The 19,530-nt window shown below is 32.2% G+C and overlaps 1 protein-coding gene across 1 annotated transcript; it reads left to right on the forward strand.

Moving 5' to 3' along the window:
• Positions 1-17,235: 17,235 nt before the first annotated feature.
• Positions 17,236-19,396, forward strand: LOC121230289 (probable isoaspartyl peptidase/L-asparaginase 2). The gene is made up of 4 exons (XM_041114836.1): positions 17,236-17,647; positions 17,732-17,965; positions 18,556-18,642; positions 18,761-19,396. Exons 1-4 carry the CDS (start codon positions 17,486-17,488, stop codon positions 19,253-19,255), a joined length of 978 nt encoding a protein of 325 aa, XP_040970770.1. The 5' UTR covers positions 17,236-17,485; the 3' UTR covers positions 19,256-19,396.
• Positions 19,397-19,530: the final 134 nt, after the last annotated feature.

Genomic DNA, 19,530 nt, shown 5'->3' on the forward strand with positions numbered 1-19,530 from the left:
GTAAAAGACTTCAAATAGACACAAATATTACATTAAGACTGTTCTGGTCATTGAACGACCTTCCCTATAGTATCCATAAGATTTCCTTCGGCGGATGTTGATCATCTGAAATTCCATTCCCTGCTCGGTGGGGTTTGACGCATGATTTCCCCCTCGATATGTGTATGAGCTACCTGCACTCGCCTTTGATGACTTAGCATGTCTTGAGCTGTTCGAACAAGTGCACTAATTGGTGCCTCTTCAAGTTTCTTGCAACGCCCTGACAGCATCTAGAATATCTGACTCCAAGATTATCCTTTTAAAATTCATTGACCAAATTAAACCCAATCTATAATTTATTTAATTTAAATTCGAATACATTATAATTAGAATTAAATTGAACGAGACAATTAAACTTATTGAACTAAAAACTAATAGTTTTGTAAATCCTATAAGTAGATTAAGAAAAATAATCTAATACTCTATCCTAATTAATCATATAAATATAATAACAAATTTTATGGAATAAAATTTTCTTTCAAATTACTTTTCCTTGATGGTTAGGGAATTTATCGTCCAGATGTGACCTAGAGTCGAGTTATGCAAATCACATTACTATTAGAATATTGTCTTCCTCTTATAATTCAACAATAAAAAAAAACATTTCTTAATTTTTTTTTAGCAAAGAAAACACATGTGGTAATTTAAAAGCATAAAACATAGACTTATTAATGTAACATTGAAAATTAAAACATGACACATGATATATTTTAATCCACATGTGGAATTATTAAAGTAAACAAAAGTATAATTCAATGATGAAATTATCAATTAATAAAAAAATTAATTTTTAAACTTTTCATTAATTTAAAAAAATTCCAATTAAAAAAAGGTTACATTTTTTAAGTTTGTTGTTGAGAGTAAACAAAAGACGAAAGTATTACGGAGGCCTTTATATGAAGAGTTAAATTATATTTTGCCTCTTTTATTGAAAAAAGAAAAATTAGTTCGTGTACATTAAATTAAAGAACAAATTTATATTCTTATTAAAAATTCCATCTATTTATACTGTTAAAAACTGGTTTTTGTATGTAAGCATGAAGTATATGTGGCATATCACATATAATTGTCTGATTATTTCGTCAGTCGTGCTAGTTTTAAATAATAAAAATTGATAAAATTTTTAACAGAAATAACTAATTTATTTTTTAATCTAACATAAGAAAAAAAAATCTCCTAATTTAAGGACTGAAATTAACCATGCCACATTAAAACATGACACATGGCATATTTTAATCCACATGTGTAATTATTAAAATAAAAAATAATAATTCAATGTTGAAATTATGTATCAATAAGAAAAAAACTTAATTTCCAAACCTTCCAATAACTTTAAAAAAAAAAAACCTTTCTAATTCAAAACTAACCTCATAAGTTTGTTGTCGAGAGTCAACAATAGGTAAAAGTACCATAAAGGCTTTTGTACGATAAGATTTTATTTTACTATTTTATTAAAAAATTAGAAAAATTAGTCTGTATACATTAAATTAAAGAGTAAATTAATCCTCTTATTAAAAATTTCATCAATTTATACTGTTAAAAAATAGTTTTTGTATGTAAACATGAGGTACATGTGGCACATCACGTATAACTGTCACGCTAAGTTTTTATAATAGAAATGGATGAAATTTCTAATAGAGAGAACCAATTTGCTATTTGATCTAACATACATGGACTAATTTGCTTATTTTTTTAGTAAAACTGACAAAATATAATGACTCCTAGTATAAGAGTCTCTATAATATTTTTACCATCAACAAGACAATTAAAAACTATGATTTTAATTTATATTTAGTTACATTTTATAATGTTTATCCAAATATATCACACGTAATTTTATGAAAATTCAATTAGAAACCGACTTTCCAATCAGATTGTTATAAATTTCGTTTATAAAAAAATTGGAATATAAGGTTAGTTACAATTTTCCAATCAAGAACATATGTAAGTAAACGATGAATTTCTCTATAGTTGTTTGCACAAACTTCTAATCATAAAACACATTGATTAAAACATCCCAACATCCACAATGATGACATTTAAAAAATGTGGATTCATCTCAATCACAAATTGTTTGTTCCCATATCATAGGACATTAATTTATTTATTTTAGATTTTTCCAACGTACCAACACATTATCATGCCCACAAAATATTATTAAACTCAAAAATCGATTAGGTCTTAATTCAACTAACATCGTTATTATCATAATAATTAAAATAACATAGGTTTAAGCATGTTTAAATCTTCAATTTAAATGTAGATAAATTTATGGGTAATTTTAAAATTGTATCAAAAAAGAAAAATAATATGTAACATACAAAGAGAATTAGACAGGATTCAAAACGACGGATAGAATGAGTTCAATTAGACTACTCTAGAATTATAATCGAGTCGAATCAAATTTAAACAGTGAGAAAGTTTCAGCTCAATAGTTTACGAGAACTCTCAATTATTTAACTCAAATTATTGTTTGAAATTTGAGTATTGCTGGCAAAGTTGCAGAGTGGGTATAAGCATGAGAAGGGGGGAGATTCCGACTGACGTCCAATGTATGATTTGAATCTTTTGAACTGCACAACGTCTGTCTCTGTCCTATTGGAGTGTTAAAAGAAGAGAGAGACTGAATCAAAGCATCTTGTAGATTCCATGGGTTCCTGCCTTGCAGATGACCAACATGTGATGGCCATCAAATCGTACAATTTTCCGGGTTTATTCTTGTTAATTGAACTTAAATTTTTAATCATATTAATTTAACTTAGACTTGATCTAATTTCATTCAATCGTAAAAAAGATTAACAACATGAAAAGGCTTTAAATTAATTGAGTCGGAAATTAATATAGATTAATTCAATCGAATTAAAAAACCAGTTGAATAGGTGATTAAATTGATTTTAATATTTTTTTAATTTAATTAATTTTTAATAATTTATTTAATTGAATTGTCCATGCTATAAAATCAACTATCTAACCGATTAGATTATTAAAAGCAACTTTCAAGAATCTTTTATGGATTCCAAGTTCCAACATAGTGAGGGAATCTCTTTCACTATATTAGTATCTATTTGGAATTTCATAACTTTCTCTCTTAAAATCTTGGGGTTTCTTGAATTGGTTACTAACTCCATTATTTGTGGGTTTTCCATAAAGGAAAGGACATGTAATAAAAAACAAAGACCCCTCCCTCAAATGCTTGGGGTTTAAATGAAAATCACCAACTCCATGTCTTTTTCAAAAACTGAATACTAATGAATAATTGGATCAGAGGCTGTTGTTGTGCTTGTTAATGACTAATGGTTGCTCATGTATAGACTCCAACTTGCCTCACTCAAACATATTTATCGAGAAAACAATCGATGTGCAAATATGTTAGACTCGTTTAGAGAGTGAGTTTCAATGAAATCATTATTTATGCTGATTTTTGTTTTGCTAATCTTTCATGCATCTTCCGAATTACATGAAGTCGTCGGTGAAAGTTGATGCCTATAAATTATTTTTTACAAATCTAAATTTTAATGTGGGATACATTAAAAAGGACATGTACTCGAAAGTTAGTATAGGGTACAACTATTATACCAAAAAGAAATATTAAAATGGTCGTTCTCTACGAGGCCTTGAGTCCAAGGGTGGACCAAGAAAATGTTTAGTATACATCGCCATCAAACTTTACAGTTGTGCCTCTGCACGATTTTTTTTTTTACTTGTGGTTGCCAGTCACTATATATATTTTTTCTTTATTTCAATTTCAATGCATTTAATTCTTTCTCGTTTTCTTGGTAAAATTTCCTTTTTCTGTGCCATGGTTCGCCTCATCACTCCAGACAAATGGCCTTTGCATTAAGGTTTTAGCCTAAAGACCTTCGAGAGAAATCGACTGAGTGGTTAAATTTTGAAATGTGGTGTAATTACAGCTTTCCTACTAGGTAATTTTATCTTGACATAGTGTTGCGCGGAAGCGTGTGAAAGAGTAAAATTATTGTACTGCAAAATCACACTAAGTTCAATTCCCAGGAAAGAGAGGTGGATCACGAGGATCGCTTACATACCAGATCTTTCCTAGCCAGAATATCCCTCTATCGTAATTTAATAGCATAATAAATCACTACAATGACACTTGCAAAATATGCAGAACAAAAAATAAAGAACACTAGAATTTTAACGAGGTTCAGCAAATTTTGCCTACGTCCTCGGGCACTACCAAATATATTTCACTCCAAAAATACAAGTGAAAGTTTACAAATAGGGAGAGAGAACAATTGCCTTAAGTAGAGAATGGCAAGTGTGGGATGAAGAAAGTAAGAAATGGTTAGGCCTATTTATAGTTGAGGTTCAAGGATCAACTTGCAATGTCCCTATACAATTAGGGACCAAAATTGCAATTATCCCATGCCAACTTTTAACCCAACTTGCCAACCAATTTTACTTTCTACTTTCGGTGCCCACCCTTTTTGACTTTTCAAACAATGGGTGGGTTCCAATAATCTCCACCTTGAAGATTTGATTAGGATAATCTTATCTTCACACAATTCTTTCTGCCTTTGACAACAATACTTGATAGTGCCTTCTTCAACTGTTAAACTTGCAGGATATTAATCAAGTTCAAACAATGTTCGAACTTGGTTGCTGTTACCACCTTGGTCATCATATCTGCGGGATTATTTGCAGTCTTGATCTTCTGAAGACAAATTTTCCCCTCTTCAATAATTTCCCGCACAAAATGGAATCGTACGTCGATATATTTTGTACGTGCATGATAGACTTGATTCTTTGCTAAATGAATAGCACTTTGACTATCACAATACACGTTAATATGCTCCTGAACCAACCCCAAGGTTTTAGCCATACCTTGTAACCAAATAGCCTCCTTTACAGCCTCTGTTACAGCCATGTACTCGGCTTCTGTGGTTGACAATGCAACTGTAGACTGTAGTGTAGACTTCCAACTTATTGGTCCTCCAGCAAGTGTAAACACATAACCGGTGGTTGATCTTCGCTTGTCCAAATCACCGGCATAGTCAGAATCAACGTACCCAATAACACCTTTACCAAGTGTATTATCCTGCTTGAACAGTAATCCAACATCCACGGTCTTCTGAATATACCGTAGAATCCATTTCACAGCTTGCCAATGTCCTTTTCCAGGATTATGCATATACCTGCTCACTATACTAACTGCCTGTGAAATGTCGGGTCTTGTACACACCATTGCATACATCAAGCTACCCACTGCATTAGAATACGGAACTTGCAACATGTATTCTCGTTCCGTATTCGTCGAAGGAGATAGTTGTGCAGAAAGCTTGAAATGAGAAGCCAACGGGGTACTTACAGGTTTGGTCTGCTCGTTCATGCCAAACTGCTGTAGTACTTTCTTCAAATACTGCTTCTGAGACAAGCTAACTCTGCCATGAGCTCTATCTCTACATATTTCCATGCCAAGAATCTTCTTAGCTTCACCTAGATCTTTCATCTCAAACTCGAGATTGAGTTGAGTCTTCAATCTCTCAATCTCAACTTTGCTCTTAGATGCTATCAGCATATCATCAACATATAAGAGCAAGTATATGAAAGTTCCTTCTTGTAGCTTCTGAAAATATACGCAATGATCAAATTTACTTCTTGTGTACCTTTGCCCTTTCATGAACTGATCAAATCGCTTGTACCACTGCCTCGGAGATTGTTTCAATCCATAAAGCGACTTTGTCAGTTTGCAAACCCAATTTTCTTTATCAGCAACATTGAATCCATCAGGCTGAGTCATATAGATTTCCTCTTCCAAATCACCGTGTAAAATACTGTCTTCACATCAAGCTGAACTAGTTCAAGATCATATTGCGCAACCAAGGCTAGCAAAATCTGAATAGACGAATGCTTCACAACTGGAGAAAACACTTCATTGTAGTCTATTCCTTCTTTCTGAGCGTAACCCTTTGCTACCAATCTAGCCTTGTATCGAATTTCATTTTTACCATGAAATCCTTCCTTCTTTGCATATACCCATTTGCATCCAATTGCCATCTTTCCCTTGGGCAGTCTCACCAACTCCCAAGTCCTATTTTTATGAAGAGACTGCATTTCTTCATTCATAGCTTGCTTCCACTTTACACCATCAGAGTTACTTATTGCTTCTGTGTAAGTGGAAGGAACATCATCATCTGCAATTGGAAGTGCATAGGCCACCATATCGTCAAAGCGAGCAGGCTTACGAATCTCTCTTCTTGGCCTCCTATATGCAATTGAATCTTGTTGCTATAGAAGTTCTTGGGTCGAAACTTCTTCATCATTTGTTCTTTCAATATTAGCTGGATCATCATTAACCTTTTCAAACTCCACCTGCTGCAAAGTACTACTGGTTTTGTCATCCTTTTGTGAATCCTCGTTCTTCATCATGGTTGATTCATCAAAAGTTACATCTCTACTGAAAACAATCTTCCTTGTATCAGGACACCAGAGACGGTATCCTTTTACACCACCAGTTATACCCATGAATAATGCTTTCTTTGCTCTTGGGTCTAACTTAGATTCTTTTACATGATAATATGCAGTGGAACCAAAAACATGTAAAGAATCATAACCAGTAGCAGGTTTACCAGTCCACATCTCCATAGGAGTTTTTCCATTTATTGCAGCTGATGGCAATCGGTTAATTAGATGGCACGCATATGTAACTGCCTCAGCCCAAAATTCCTTGCCCAATCCAGCATTGGACAACATACATCGAACTTTCTCCAGTATAGTCCGATTCATGCGTTCTGCCACCCCATTCTGCTGTGGTGTATCTCGAACAGTGAAGTGTCGCACAATGCCCTCATCTTGACATACTTGTAGAAATGGATCATTTTTGTACTCAGTACCATTATCTGATCGAAGTCGTTTGACCTTTCGACCTGTCTGAGTCTCCACCATCTTCTTCCACTTCAGAAATGCATCCAAAACTTCATTTTTTCTTTTCATTAGATACACCCATACTTTTCTTGAATAATCATCAAGAAAAGTGACAAAATAGTGAATACCTCCCAAAGAAGCCACTTTGGTAGGTCCCCACACATCACTGTGAACATAGTCAAGAATTCCTTTTGTATTGTGAATTGCTGAACCAAATTTTACCCTCGTCTGCTTGCCCAGAACACAATGTTCACAGAATTCCAATTTGCAAGAATTTGCACCTTTCAACAAGCCTTGCTTCGCCAAAGTCTGCAAAGCTTTTTCACCAGCATGTCCCAATCGCCTATGCCATAACCTGGTAGCCTCTGAATCTGCATCTTTCGCAGAAGCTGTTGATGTTGATCCAATAACTGTACTTCCATTTAAATAGTACAAGTTATTTCTTCTAGTGCCTTTCATCACCGTCAATACCCCAGCTACTACTTTTAGTAATCCATCTCTCAAAGTGATTGTGAGCCCTTTAGATTCTAGGGCCCCTAATGAGATGAGATTTTTCTTCAAGCTGGGTACATAGCGAACATCTGTCAGAACTTGGATTGAGCCGTCATGGTTCTTCAATTTGATTGTACCTACACCCATTGTCTTACAGGCACTATCATTGCCCATAAAAACAACTCCACCTTCTAGTTCTTCAAGACTAGAAAACCAGTCCTTATTAGGACACATATGGTAAGTACATCCCGAATCCAATATCCACTCATCCGTTTGACATGCCATTGCCATGCCAACCAAGCTAAAGTCTGACTCCTCATCATGCTCTGCTACACATGCATTAGAAATAGACTTGCCCTTTTGTAACTTAGGACAATTCTTTTTCCAATGCCCTTTCTCACGACAAAAGGCACATTCATCTTTGGCGGGTCTCCCTTTGGACTTACCCCTTCTACCAGATTTGCTGCTGTGTGAACGACCTCTTACTGTTAAGACTTCTGCAGTTGTATCTCTGTGATCTCTTTTATCTTTCTTTCGAGTCTCAGATCTATACAACGCACTACAGACTGCATCAAATGTGATTGAATCTTTCCCATAAAGCAATGTGGTGGTAAGATGATCATATTCATCAGGAAGGGAATTCAACAACAATAATGCCTTGTCTTCATCTTCAAATTTCTCATCCAAATTTAGCAAGTCTGCTAAAATTTTATTGAATGAGTTCACATGGTCATTCATCGACATACCGGGTGCATACGTGAACCGAAAAAGTTTCGTTTTCATATAAAGCCTATTTTCAAGACTTTTCGTTAGAAACTTTTCTTCCAATGTATCCCACAGCTTCTTCGCTGATGTCTCCCTCATGACGGAGTACTTCTGCTCTTTGGCCAAACATAGGCGGATTGTACCACACGCCTGTCTATTGATCTTGGCCCACTCCTTGTCATCCATCTTGTCAGGTTTTTCTTCAAGGGCTATATCCAGCTCTTGCTGACATAAGACATCCAGGATCTCACACTGCCACATACCAAAATTATTGGTACCGTCAAATTTCTCTACTTCAAATTTTGCATTTGTCACAGTAGTCCTTGCTGATGACGATGCTGCTGCCATTTTTCTCCTCAATCCCAACTACTGTATACGTGAACAGTACCGTATACGTGAATAGTGCCGTATACGTGAATAGTACTGTATACGTGAATCGTGCCGTATACATGAATAGTACCGTAAACGGTCGTATTCCCCAAGTACGAACCTGGCTCTGATACCAATTGTTGCGCGGAAGCGTGTGAAAGAGTAAAATTATTGTACTGCAAAATCACACTAAGTTCAATTCCCAGGAAAGAGAGGTGGATCACGAGGATCGCTTACATACCAGATCTTTCCTAGCCAGAATATCCCTCTATCGTAATTTAATAGCACAATAAATCACTACAATGACATTTGCAAAATATGCAGAACAAAAAATAAAGAACACTAGAATTTTAACGAGGTTCAGCAAATTTTGCCTACGTCCTCGGGCACTACCAAATATATTTCACTCCAAAAATACAAGTGAAAGTTTACAAATAGGGAGAGAGAACAATTGCCTTAAGTAGAGAATGACAAGTGTGGGATGAAGAAAGTAAGAAATGGTTAGGCCTATTTATAGTTGAGGTTCAAGGATCAACTTGCAATGTCCCTATACAATTAGGGACCAAAATTGCAATTATCCCATGCCAACTTTTAACCCAACTTGCCAACCAATTTTACTTTCTACTTTCGGTGCCCACCCTTTTTGACTTTTCAAACAATGGGTGGGTTCCAATACATAGCTTTACAAATACTTACTTTTTGTTTTTGTAAAAGTACGGTAGAGGTACTTACTAGCAGTTAGATTGCATTTTATCCTTTTGATTAAAAAAAAGTAATTTAGTTTTTGTACGTTAAATCAAATAGCAAGCTGGTTCTTTTTGTTAAAAGTTTTATCCATTTCTATTATTGAAAATTGGTATGACTAACAAAATAATAAAATAGTTATATATGGCGTGCCACGTGCACCTTATTCTAATATACATGGACTAATTTTTAATAGTAAAAATGAATAGATTTTTTAAAAGAATGATCGGTTTGCTTTTTTATCTAATGTACAAGGACTAATTTGCCCATTTTTGAGTAGGGGGTAAAAAGCAAATTGACTCCTACTACAAGGACCTCCGTGGTACTTTTATCTCTTTTTTTTTAGAAGCAAAACTTGGTAGGTTGACATAGTTATTTAGGTTAATTATACCATATGTTACTAAATTATTGTGAGATTTTGAATTGATCTTTAAAGTTCAAAATATTTTAGTTGAGTTGCCAAAGTATCAATATCATATTAATCAAGTTCCTTCCTCTAGCCTCACCATTAAATTAGCTTAAAGATTAAATGTTAGCTCAAACTTGATGTGAAGCATGCTTAAAACATATGGGTAAAATTGTAAACATGTGAATATATACAGCATAAACTAAAAAAGAAAAAAAGAAGATTGAACCTCCTTTTAGTGACATAGGTTGATTAAGCCTCAGCTCAATTGGTATTATTGTTGTTGCAACAGCAAGAAAAACATGAGTTCAAGCATATTTAAGCGTGTTTTATTCTTCGATTTACGAGTAAAGGAAGTTTATGGGGCCTAGTTTATGCATTCTATTGCAAAAAATTGATGTTTAATGTCTAAACTAGAGTTGTCCATGACTGGGCCGAGGCTTGATTCCAAATTTCTTTTTCGAGGCTCGATTCCAAATTTCTTTTGCATGATTTAAAAATTCAACGATAATGTGAAGCATTAGAGCGAGAGAATTTAAGCTTTAGTTATTTTGTGGTCCTAATGTTGTTGAGTTGTGGCCCGCATGAAGTGCAAACATCCAAGAACCTTGAACGTGCTTTGAGTCACTCACCTGAATAGTCCAATGAACATTACACTACTACCATAGGTACTCAATTTTCATGCCACATTAATTATAGTGAAATGATATGCATGGTTTTAGCTATATGCCACTTTGAATAATATTCATCCCAAAATGAACATTTTGGTGAAAATTATTCCAACAAATGAATTGTGGCAGTGAGTAGGTTTCCAATGAGATCATATTTGTGGGCGCATTTAAGAGATAATCTAAATATAAAATGTATTTTATTCTTACAAGAGCACGACTGTTGCCGTTTCAACCAGTATCTTACCAGTATTGCGAGACTTCTTATATTGGAAAGGTAGATGGTGAAGAGTAAAATTTTTTTAATAAAAAATTATAAATTAGGATAGAAAATAAAACTAAAAAAATTAAATTAATTATCATTTGAGTCTTAATTTAGCTAGCATTATTGTTGCTGCAAAATATACAAGACGTGGGTTTAAGCATACTTAAGCACATATCTTATATACTTATCCACGTATTTACACATATTAGGACTTGAATCTGGAATCTCCCGTTACACTTGAAACAAGGCCTTATATGTTAATTAAGATATACTTAACTTTTTTTTTTATAACAATTGGGATAATAGTTTTCTTCTTCTTATTCTAATTTGGATAAGGAAGATGAATGCACAAATTACAACCTCATACATAAAGTAGATTTTGTAGATTGCTTTTCATTTACACACCACAAAGTTATTATCAAATTTCTTCCATCCATAATCCATGAAAGATGAAATACTTTTGGTTTAAAAGGGTTAGCACCTATATTCATGATGCATATTCCATCGGAAGTGGAAAACAAAAATAAAAAAACAAAAATTGCTGAAATTGCTTACAGAAAAGAGGTATGTGAAACTGATCTTTCAAGGGGGCCTTAATTTGTTTGATTGTCAAATAAATAGGTGGTCACAAATAGAATCTTTAAAACCCAAAAAAGTTTCTCGTATATTTTTATGATTCCTTTGTATATATAAAATATATAAAATTTATTCTTTTGAATTGTAATTTTCACATAATTAGAAAGCTTGTTTTACATGCAAAATTCAAGAAAGGAGGGGTGGAATCAAGTAATTTATGTTTATGTTAATATTGTCACGTAATTGCAATTTTGGAAAAATCATTTACATATGTGGGATCGATAATTTTATCATATATCAACTTAAAATTTTATAAATTTTATTTTAGGGAGAAAAGTTTCCCTGCCTATCTCCCTAGTGCCTTCCTTCAACCTTGGCACTAAATAAAGGAAGGGGTAGGGTTTGTCTAGGGATGGAACCTAGATACAAAGTTAAGGCGTGGTTAAATGATTTAATTGCATTTTTAGTCTCTCTTAAACGTAAACAATTTAATTTAATTCATTCTAGCTCATTATTAAATATAAATTCCGTATTTTTTATTCTTTTAAAAAATTAATAATTCAATTTAAGTAATTTTAACATAAGATTTTGAGTTCTGTCCCCTCAAATTTTGTAATATTATCCGAACTCTAACAAAAGTTCCGGGCTTCATTGTTGAACCTAGAACCACGCGCATAAACGAGAAGTAGGTAGTGACTTTGGCTCCTCAAAAATGATAAATCTGTTATTTAATCCCTTCAAAATTTATGAAGTAACTCCTCCAAAAAAATTATGATTCATCTCTAGCCCCTAAAGTAATTTCCCAATTTTGCCCCTGCCTAGAACTATCTCAACTGAATTTATGAAATTATAAGTTAGTATAACATTAAAATTGCATTTTACCCCTCTCACTTCAAATATGATTCATCTCTAACCCTCCCTAAAACAATTTTCTAACTTCACCACTGCCTCAAACAAATATCAACCGAAGATTTATGGTCCGTTTGTTTACATGTAAAAGGTTTTACGGAAAATGTTTTCTATATTTTCCTGTGTTTGTTTCATAGAAAATAGTTTGGTCAACGACTTACATGTCAAGGTAAAATAGGCCATTTTTTCCTGTAAAATGACTTACCCTTTTGAAAAGCGTAAGTCATTTTCCGGAAAAGAGCTCACCTATAGATAATTTTATTTTTATATAAAAATCAACTTAAATCAAGCTTAATATTATTATATTGATAATAATTTTTATTTTTATTTTTAAAAATATTTAAAATATTATATTTTTCAATATTATTAAACATACATATTTAATTATTTATATTTAGTCATATAATAAATTATTAATATAATAAATATAATTTATTATTTTATTAAATTATTTAATATTTTAATTTTATTTTAATAATAAATTTTAAAAATAATAATTTTAAATAATATTATTCACATATTATTGAAAATATTCAATATTAATATTTTAATAATATATGTTTATTACAATTATAAACATATTAATAATAAATGCTTTGTAGTATAAATGTTAAAATATGTCATAAGTCTATGTACGCTTCATAGATTTGTAATTTAGTCTTTGTACTTTTATTTTCAAGAATTTAGTCCCTTTACTTTTCAAATTTGAAAATCAAGTCCAATTGTTGACATCGTTAATTATTTTTTGTCAATTTTGTTGACGTCACATTTTTAAATAAAAAATACTCACTTAGTAGTCATGTAATTTAAAAATAACGTTATAATGAATCTGAATTTATATTTTTAATATATGCAAAAACAATGCAAAATATAAAATTATAGATAAAAATAAATTCGATGAAACAATGAAAAAATAAGAAAATCTCAAATGTATGTTTGTTTAATTGAAAACAACTTTTATGAAATATTTTTAAGAAATCTACCAAACAACAGAAAATATTTTACACAGATTCATCCAAACACTAGAAAATATTAACTTTTCCAGAAAAGTAAATCATTTTCCAGAAATTATTTTTCGGAAGTCATTTTCAGTGAAACAAACGAAGCCTTAATATAAAGTATTTTACCACTCTACAGAGAATTCAATTCAATTTTTATGAAATCAAACCAAGTCTAACATTTGATTTGTGTATCATAAATCACGTTTAGTTAGTGGGGAAATCTTGCAAATATATATAAATGTACAGTGAAGCAATATCGTGTAGCTGACGTGCCGTCCCTTTCTGTATCAGTTTTATTTTAAATGTTCAGGGCTGTCAAATATATACACTAAAAGATTTTTCTACGTATATTAATTTAATTTCAAGCTAAGTTTGAATCGAATTTAATAGGTATATCTAAACAAGGTCTATTTGGCACATATATATCTGATGATACAATAACTTAGTCATCAACTTTCATGCAAATCTAACCAATCACCAGCCTTATCTCCATTTCAGATTAAAATATAGGATAAACTACATTTAAAGTCACTAAACTATTACTATGTTTACATTCTGATCACTCAACTTCAAAACGTTACTAAATAGTAATTGAACTATGCAAAAGTTTTTATTTAAGTTGTTGTGCTGTTAAATTTGTTGTTGTATGGCCTATCTCTGTTCTATTCTCTTCTACAATTCAATTTTTTTTCATGAAATAGCTTTAAACATCTCCAAATAGCTTTTTTCTTTACTATTTGACACTGATCGTCGGATCGATTTGTATCTAAGGTATGTTCTTCTACTCATCAATGGGTACTAATCCATCATACCAACCGCCGACTCATTGCCGGACTTTTTAAATAAAAACTTTCTAATAGTTCAATGACTATTTTGTAACTTTTTAAAGTTAAGTGATCAAAATATAAATTTGCTAATAATTTAGTGAGCTAGGTATAATTTATCCTAAAAGATATTATTATGATGATGCTGCTTGGAAGGTACCCTTAGTTCTAGGAACAGGTGAACCTTTTGACCGGCAGCCATTTTTGGTTTCCATTTTTGGCTGTGCGCCGCCTATAAACCAGCTTCTTGGAACATTGAAGATTGGGTTAAAATATAATTAGTATAGTAAGTGGAACATAGATTTGAACAGAGATTGTGATGTTATAAATAGATTTTGATATATGTTTTGTTTTTTTAATATATATTTATGATAAATATAATGTTGATTGAAGATGTATTCAAGGTGGTAAGGTGGTCGGTCAACTACACCAACTTTAAAGTTCATTTGAGCCTTAACCCAGGGCGGTTTTTATGGTGTTTGTCGTTGGTGTGTTTTTCAAACCAATGATCAGATTAGTGTATGATTAATTTCCAATTTAATCGATTAATTTGATTCGATTTTAATAATTCTATTTTAAACTTAAAAATTATTTGATCTGTGTCTATGCGAAGACCAAATAATTAGTCTTTTTCTTTTAATGGGATGGTAATGAAATGAGATGAAAGAATCATTATCCTATTTATTTGTGTTCTATTTGTACGTGAATTTCGATTATATTCATAATTATCACTAGTTACTCCTTCGCACCACTTCATTCAATTTATTTTTTAATGATTTTTTTAATTTAATAATATATTTTTAAGTTTTTTTATGAACATAATTTTGGTAATATAATTCTTTAATATTTAATATATAGTATTTATAACATATTCACAATTTTATTATTATCTTTTAAAATTTATGTTCGAGAAATTTATAATTGTCGCTTCTAATAATGTCATTTCTAATGTTTAAAACTATACTTATCTCTACTGCTCCATCTAACACTTGTTAGTTCACAAATATATTATTTTAGTACATATAATAAGAAAATAAAAATGATACATAGAATGTTGAAAATAGGTAAAATGATAATTTTATTTTTATATAATTACTACTACCCATAACTCTTAAATCCTTAAATTAGAAGATAATATGTAATTAAGTGTACTTAAGCCCAAATCTTTTTATTTATTGCAACAACAATAGTTCTAACTAAATTAATATTCAATCAGTAGTAAGATAATATTTTTAAAATTTAAGCGAGATGAATCAAACATTTACCATAACTGTTCCATTTTATCGAGTTTTTTTTTATCATCCCTATTCTCAAGACAAAGCTTTACCCTTTTAGTATTTTTCATGTTTTTTGCATCCCTAATAAAAAATTGTCAAACTTTGTTCAATTAGAATAGGAAAAAATGAGTGGAGAGAAGAAAATGGTAGAAGAGGCAAACTTGCTTAAGCAAATGCCAGCTTAATTAAGCACCCACTTTATATTAATAATTAAGCATCCTCTTGAGGCTTTTCAAATTTTGCCTCATGAAAAATCGTAAAATGTCCTTTCTTATAAAAAAAAAATGTACCACGCTTATTTCATCATTATAATTTTATGGAATTTGTATGCCTGTAATTGGATGACGGAGAACCGGTATGTTAAGCTTTGATTTATGCCAAAAATAGTAAAAATAGTAATTGATATAATGGGGCTGTTTGTATTTACTCAACCACCCCCGATAATGTATGATGCGATCTTACAAGATAAATATTAAGTAAGTCTACTTTTAATTTTTTTTCTGTTGAATACTGCAATTCAATTTTCTTTTTGTAACAAAAAAAATATTTATATTCAATGTAATGGTACTACATAAAATATTATGAATCGATGAAGATATGTTATTTGAAATAAAAATAAAGTAATTTGTATTAAAAAAATTAAATAAGGTGTTATTATTTGATTTATTTATCATGCATAAAATTATATACGAATAATTTATCAAATATTATAAAAAAGTAATTGATTAGGATAACAATTTCTTAAAGATAATTATAAAAAAAATTAAGTTGAGAGTTTGAATCAATGGCTAAAAATAATTAATTTTTAGAAAAACCAAATCATTAATGGAGAATTTCCAAGACCCCAACTTTGGAATAAATCTATTAAATTTAATATTACGTTATGTTATTATGTTGTCGTATCTACTTTGAATACAAACAAAGAAAAAGGGGAATTGACTCCAAATATTTGACAATTTGATAATTTAATTAATTCATGGTTTTGGTTTAATCGTGTTCCACCTATCGGAAAACGTGAGACGTGAAACTTGATAAAAGTTTAAGGTCTAATTTGGTTTTAGTCCTTTTACTATGCTAAATTTGAGATCCAATCCTTTACTGTCATACTTATTATTTTTATAATGTTATTAGTAAGTTCAAATTAATCGTAACCGTTACTATTAGGGGTAAACTATAAAAGTAGTCAGTTTTGTTTACCTCAGATTATATTTTAGTCACTTATTTTTAAAATGTTACGTTTTAATCACTTACGTTATCGTTTTGTTACGAAGTGGCCATTTTACTGTTACCTCCCTAACGGAAATACTACGTGGCAGTCCAAATTTGGTTTTAAATGCCAACTTGAATGTCCAGTTGCTGGGATGAAAACAAATTTTTAATTAAATAAATTTAATTTGAATTATCACATAGGACATCTAAATTAATATTTACATAAGACTGCCGTTAGAGAGGTAATAGAGATTAATGGTAGAGCATCTACTTTGTAAGCAAATACAGATTAGCATGCAGAACATGATGGACTTCATCTGGTGGAGAGTCACAGATATGTAATCCCTAAACCCTAAACTGTTGTTTTTCATAGCCCAAGCAGCCATGGCGTCGGGTACAAGGTTGCCTTCTCTATTGGCATGTACTTCCTAGTAGAGCTGCATCAATTTCCTTATCGAGCGAAGGACTACATTTCCATAATCTCATTCAAATTCTCAGAATCCAGTCAAGTGTATTCAATCTGTATTTCCTTATCAAGGCTATATGAAAAATCCCGCCAACCTGCATTCAACCTGTATTTCCTTATCAAGGCCAATAATAAATTTTACATGTGAATCCCCCCTCACCCCTCACCCTCACATCATCATTTTCATGACCACAACTAATGGTATTATCAATTTGGACACCAAACTAAGTCAAATCTGAAATTTTAGCATAACAAAAAGGACCAAAAAAAATTAAACCAAAAACTCGAAGAAGATCAAACCACTCTATAAAAGGCTGTCGTGCCCCATAATGTTTCCCAACTTTCCATTACAAAACAAAAGGGTGTTTAATTCACATTACCATCCTCCAATTAAGAGATCATAAAGGAAAAAAGATTCTTAGCCGTAGTAAATAGCCTACCCTGATTCTACCGAAATTAAAACCCACATTACAATCCACTTCACAATTCAATTTCAAGTCCGTCACCCTCTATATAAAGAGGCCCCCAAGGTTTCAGTTCTTCACCGCAGTAGCAAAACAGAGGCAGAAACGACCGGCAGAGAAATAAAAATGGGAGGCTGGGCAATCGCAGTGCATGGTGGTGCTGGTGTAGACCCAAATCTCCCTAATGAAAGGCAAGAGGAAGCTAAAAGACTCCTCACTCGTTGCCTTGATATTGGAATCTCTGCTCTTCGTTCTAACCTCTCCGCCATTGACGTCGTTGAACTTGTCGTACGTAAACTCTAACCGGAAAAAAATGGGTCAAAAATGGTTTTTTTTTAAATTATGAATATGGGTTTTGGTTTATATATATAGGTGAGGGAATTGGAAACGGATCCTTTGTTTAATTCCGGGCGTGGATCAGCACTTACGGAGAAAGGGACGGTGGAAATGGAAGCTAGTATTATGGATGGACCGAAGAGACGATGCGGTGCTGTTTCGGGTTTAACGACGGTGAAGAATCCGATATCTCTTGCTCGACTTGTTATGGATAAAACACCACATTCGTATTTGGGTTTTGCCGGCGCCGAAGAGTTTGCGAGGAAACAGGTTCGGGTTTTTTGTTGTTTCTTTGGAATCTTCGATTCTGGTTTGTCACGTGTTGAATAGATTTGTTACACACTTGCATGGTTTCTGACACGTGACTTTTGAGTTGATTTTGGTCACGTCATTTTTCTTAATTTTTTATTTGGACTCAAATTTAAATTATAATTTTTTAAGAGATTAAAGTATATTTTCGAAAGGGTTTAAATTGAATTTTCCTTTTATCTTTGAGAGCATTTTTATGATAAAACTAATATATAATTTTAAAAATTTTAAGGGATTAAATTGATAATTTGCCATTCATGTTATTTGTACTTTAAAAAGATAGGAATTGAGGGTGAGTTTGAATTGGCTGTAGTATGTATTTAATTTATTTTTTTGTCTCATCCTATTCATTATTTTTACACTAATCGTATATATTTTTTTACACTAATAGTATGTAAACGTACTGCTTATCTAAACTCACATTGAGTTTAAATGATTAATACGAGATTAAGTTTAAAAATTTACTCAGAAATTTGAGATATTTAATTTTGAGAAATGTGTTTGGAAATGATTAATATGGGATTATATTTGTACGTGGAAATTTTTGGCAGGGTGTGGAGTTGGTGGACAATGAATATTTCATTACAGAAGACAATGTGGGGATGCTTAAGTTAGCAAAAGAAGCAAACTCAATCCTGGTACATTTATATTCCTCCATTAATTTTCCCTAAAAACATTGATTGGGCAACTCACATGGTCTTTCGTACCCCATACCTGACAATATTCATTTTTCCCACTTTTGTATCATTTGACCAGTTCGATTACCGTATCCCAACCCTCACCACCTGCGGTGGCGGCGCAGCCATGGAAAATCAATTACAAATGAACGGCTTACCAATCAGTCTCTACGTCCCAGAAACAGTAGGCTGCGTTGTAGTTGACAAACAAGGTCATTGCGCTGCCGCTACTTCCACCGGTGGATTAATGAACAAGATGACCGGAAGGATTGGTGACTCACCGCTGATTGGTTCAGGGACTTATGCTTGTGACTTAGTGGCTGTTTCATGTACCGGTGAAGGTGAAGCCATTATACGAAGCACTTTGGCTAGGGAAGTAGCGGCGGTGATGGAATATAAAGGGTTGAATCTTCATGAAGCGGTGGATTATGTGATTAAAACTAGATTAGATGAAGGCAAAGCTGGTCTTATTGCTGTGTCAAAGAATGGGGAAGTGGCTTGTGGGTTTAATACTACTGGTATGTTTAGGGGTTGTGCTACTGAAGATGGGTTTTTGGAAGTTGGTGTCTGGTAAATTTGTGTTTGGTTTAGATGCTGGGTTTATATTTAAGTGAAGCAATAAATGTAATAATTGCATGTTAAGATCTTGAGTGTCTTCTAAGGTCTAAGTTTCTACAATATCAATGAATCATGACAAGTTTGATGTTCTTTTTAACACTTTTGTCTTCACACTTTCTTTCTCTCATGTGACCTTTAAAGTAGCAATATATTTTTTAATGAAATTTAGCTTTAAAAAATGAATTTAAAAAAAATGGAACACTTCAATGGAAGTAAATCTTAAAGAGAATC

Source organism: Gossypium hirsutum, chromosome A06 (assembly GCF_007990345.1).
Source record: "Gossypium hirsutum isolate 1008001.06 chromosome A06, Gossypium_hirsutum_v2.1, whole genome shotgun sequence".
NCBI lineage: Eukaryota > Viridiplantae > Streptophyta > Magnoliopsida > Malvales > Malvaceae > Gossypium > Gossypium hirsutum.